The 946-nt window shown below is 57.0% G+C and overlaps 1 protein-coding gene across 1 annotated transcript; it reads left to right on the top strand.

Moving 5' to 3' along the window:
* Positions 1-7: 7 nt before the first annotated feature.
* BBK36DRAFT_24628 (hypothetical protein) lies at positions 8-574 on the top strand (the record flags this gene model as incomplete). Its single annotated transcript, XM_024897990.1, has 1 exon — positions 8-574. A coding segment is annotated over one exon (567 nt), but the record flags the coding sequence as incomplete, so codon positions are not given.
* Positions 575-946: the final 372 nt, after the last annotated feature.

Here is a 946-nt window from a genome sequence, read left to right as displayed (position 1 = left end):
GAAGCAGCTGCTGTTCCTGCTCGAGTGGGAGCTGAGAATCACCGAGCACGACCTGTACCGCGAGCTCGACTTCTTCCTGGAGCCTGTGCGCATCAAGATTGCCGAGAGGCACGCGCGCAAGATGCGCCACCGCGAGGAGAAGAAGCGCCAGCAGGAGATGTACGCCGCCGCCGCTCGGTATCCCAGCCCGGTCTCCATCCGGAGCTCCCGATCTCGCCATGCTAGCCCTGATCACTACCGCACCCACAGCAGCAGCGGCTCCAGCCACGGGTCCATCACCCCTCCCAGCCTGGTCTACAGCTCCGCCAGCTCGTATGCCTCGTCCATCGCCTCCAGCAGACAGCAGTCGCCGTCTCCGTACATGTACGGTGCCAGCCAGGGCAGCCTGTACGACTCGCCCGTCGTGGTCATGGACCGAGACGAGCCCAAGACGCATGCGCCCAGCGTCCGAATGCTCTCCTACGACATCTCCGTCGAGCCCTACGAGCCGATGAACGAGGTGACGACCAAGAAGCGACACAGGCGCGCATTGTGGGAGCGTCTCATCGGCTCTGCCGCCGTTGCTGTCCGATAAACTACATTCACTTGCATCGACTTGACCACTTCAAGTCAACCAGGGCGTTTCTCGTGATTTCTTTTTTTATTTCCTTTTCTCCTTGTCATACAGAAAAGCATGGCGTTGCGGATTTGATTGTTTTCTCCCCCCTTCCACCAGCTCACTTCACACCCTCGCAATCTATTACTACCAACAATGGTCCAAGACTTTGGACCCCTTCGATTGAGCTGCATGGCCGGCGCATCGACAGTGGGCCAAATCTTGGAGCATGCTTGTTCCCGTCTAATCATCACCATCTTACACACATCTACACCATCATCAATCTGTTATACAAAGACATCATGTGCATACGCTCAGCGAATATTGGTTGGCTAAGGGAAATGGGTCCGT

This window comes from Trichoderma citrinoviride (assembly GCF_003025115.1).
Source record: "Trichoderma citrinoviride strain TUCIM 6016 unplaced genomic scaffold BBK36scaffold_434, whole genome shotgun sequence".
NCBI lineage: Eukaryota > Fungi > Ascomycota > Sordariomycetes > Hypocreales > Hypocreaceae > Trichoderma > Trichoderma citrinoviride.
This window is presented reverse-complemented; position numbering and strand designations above follow the sequence as displayed.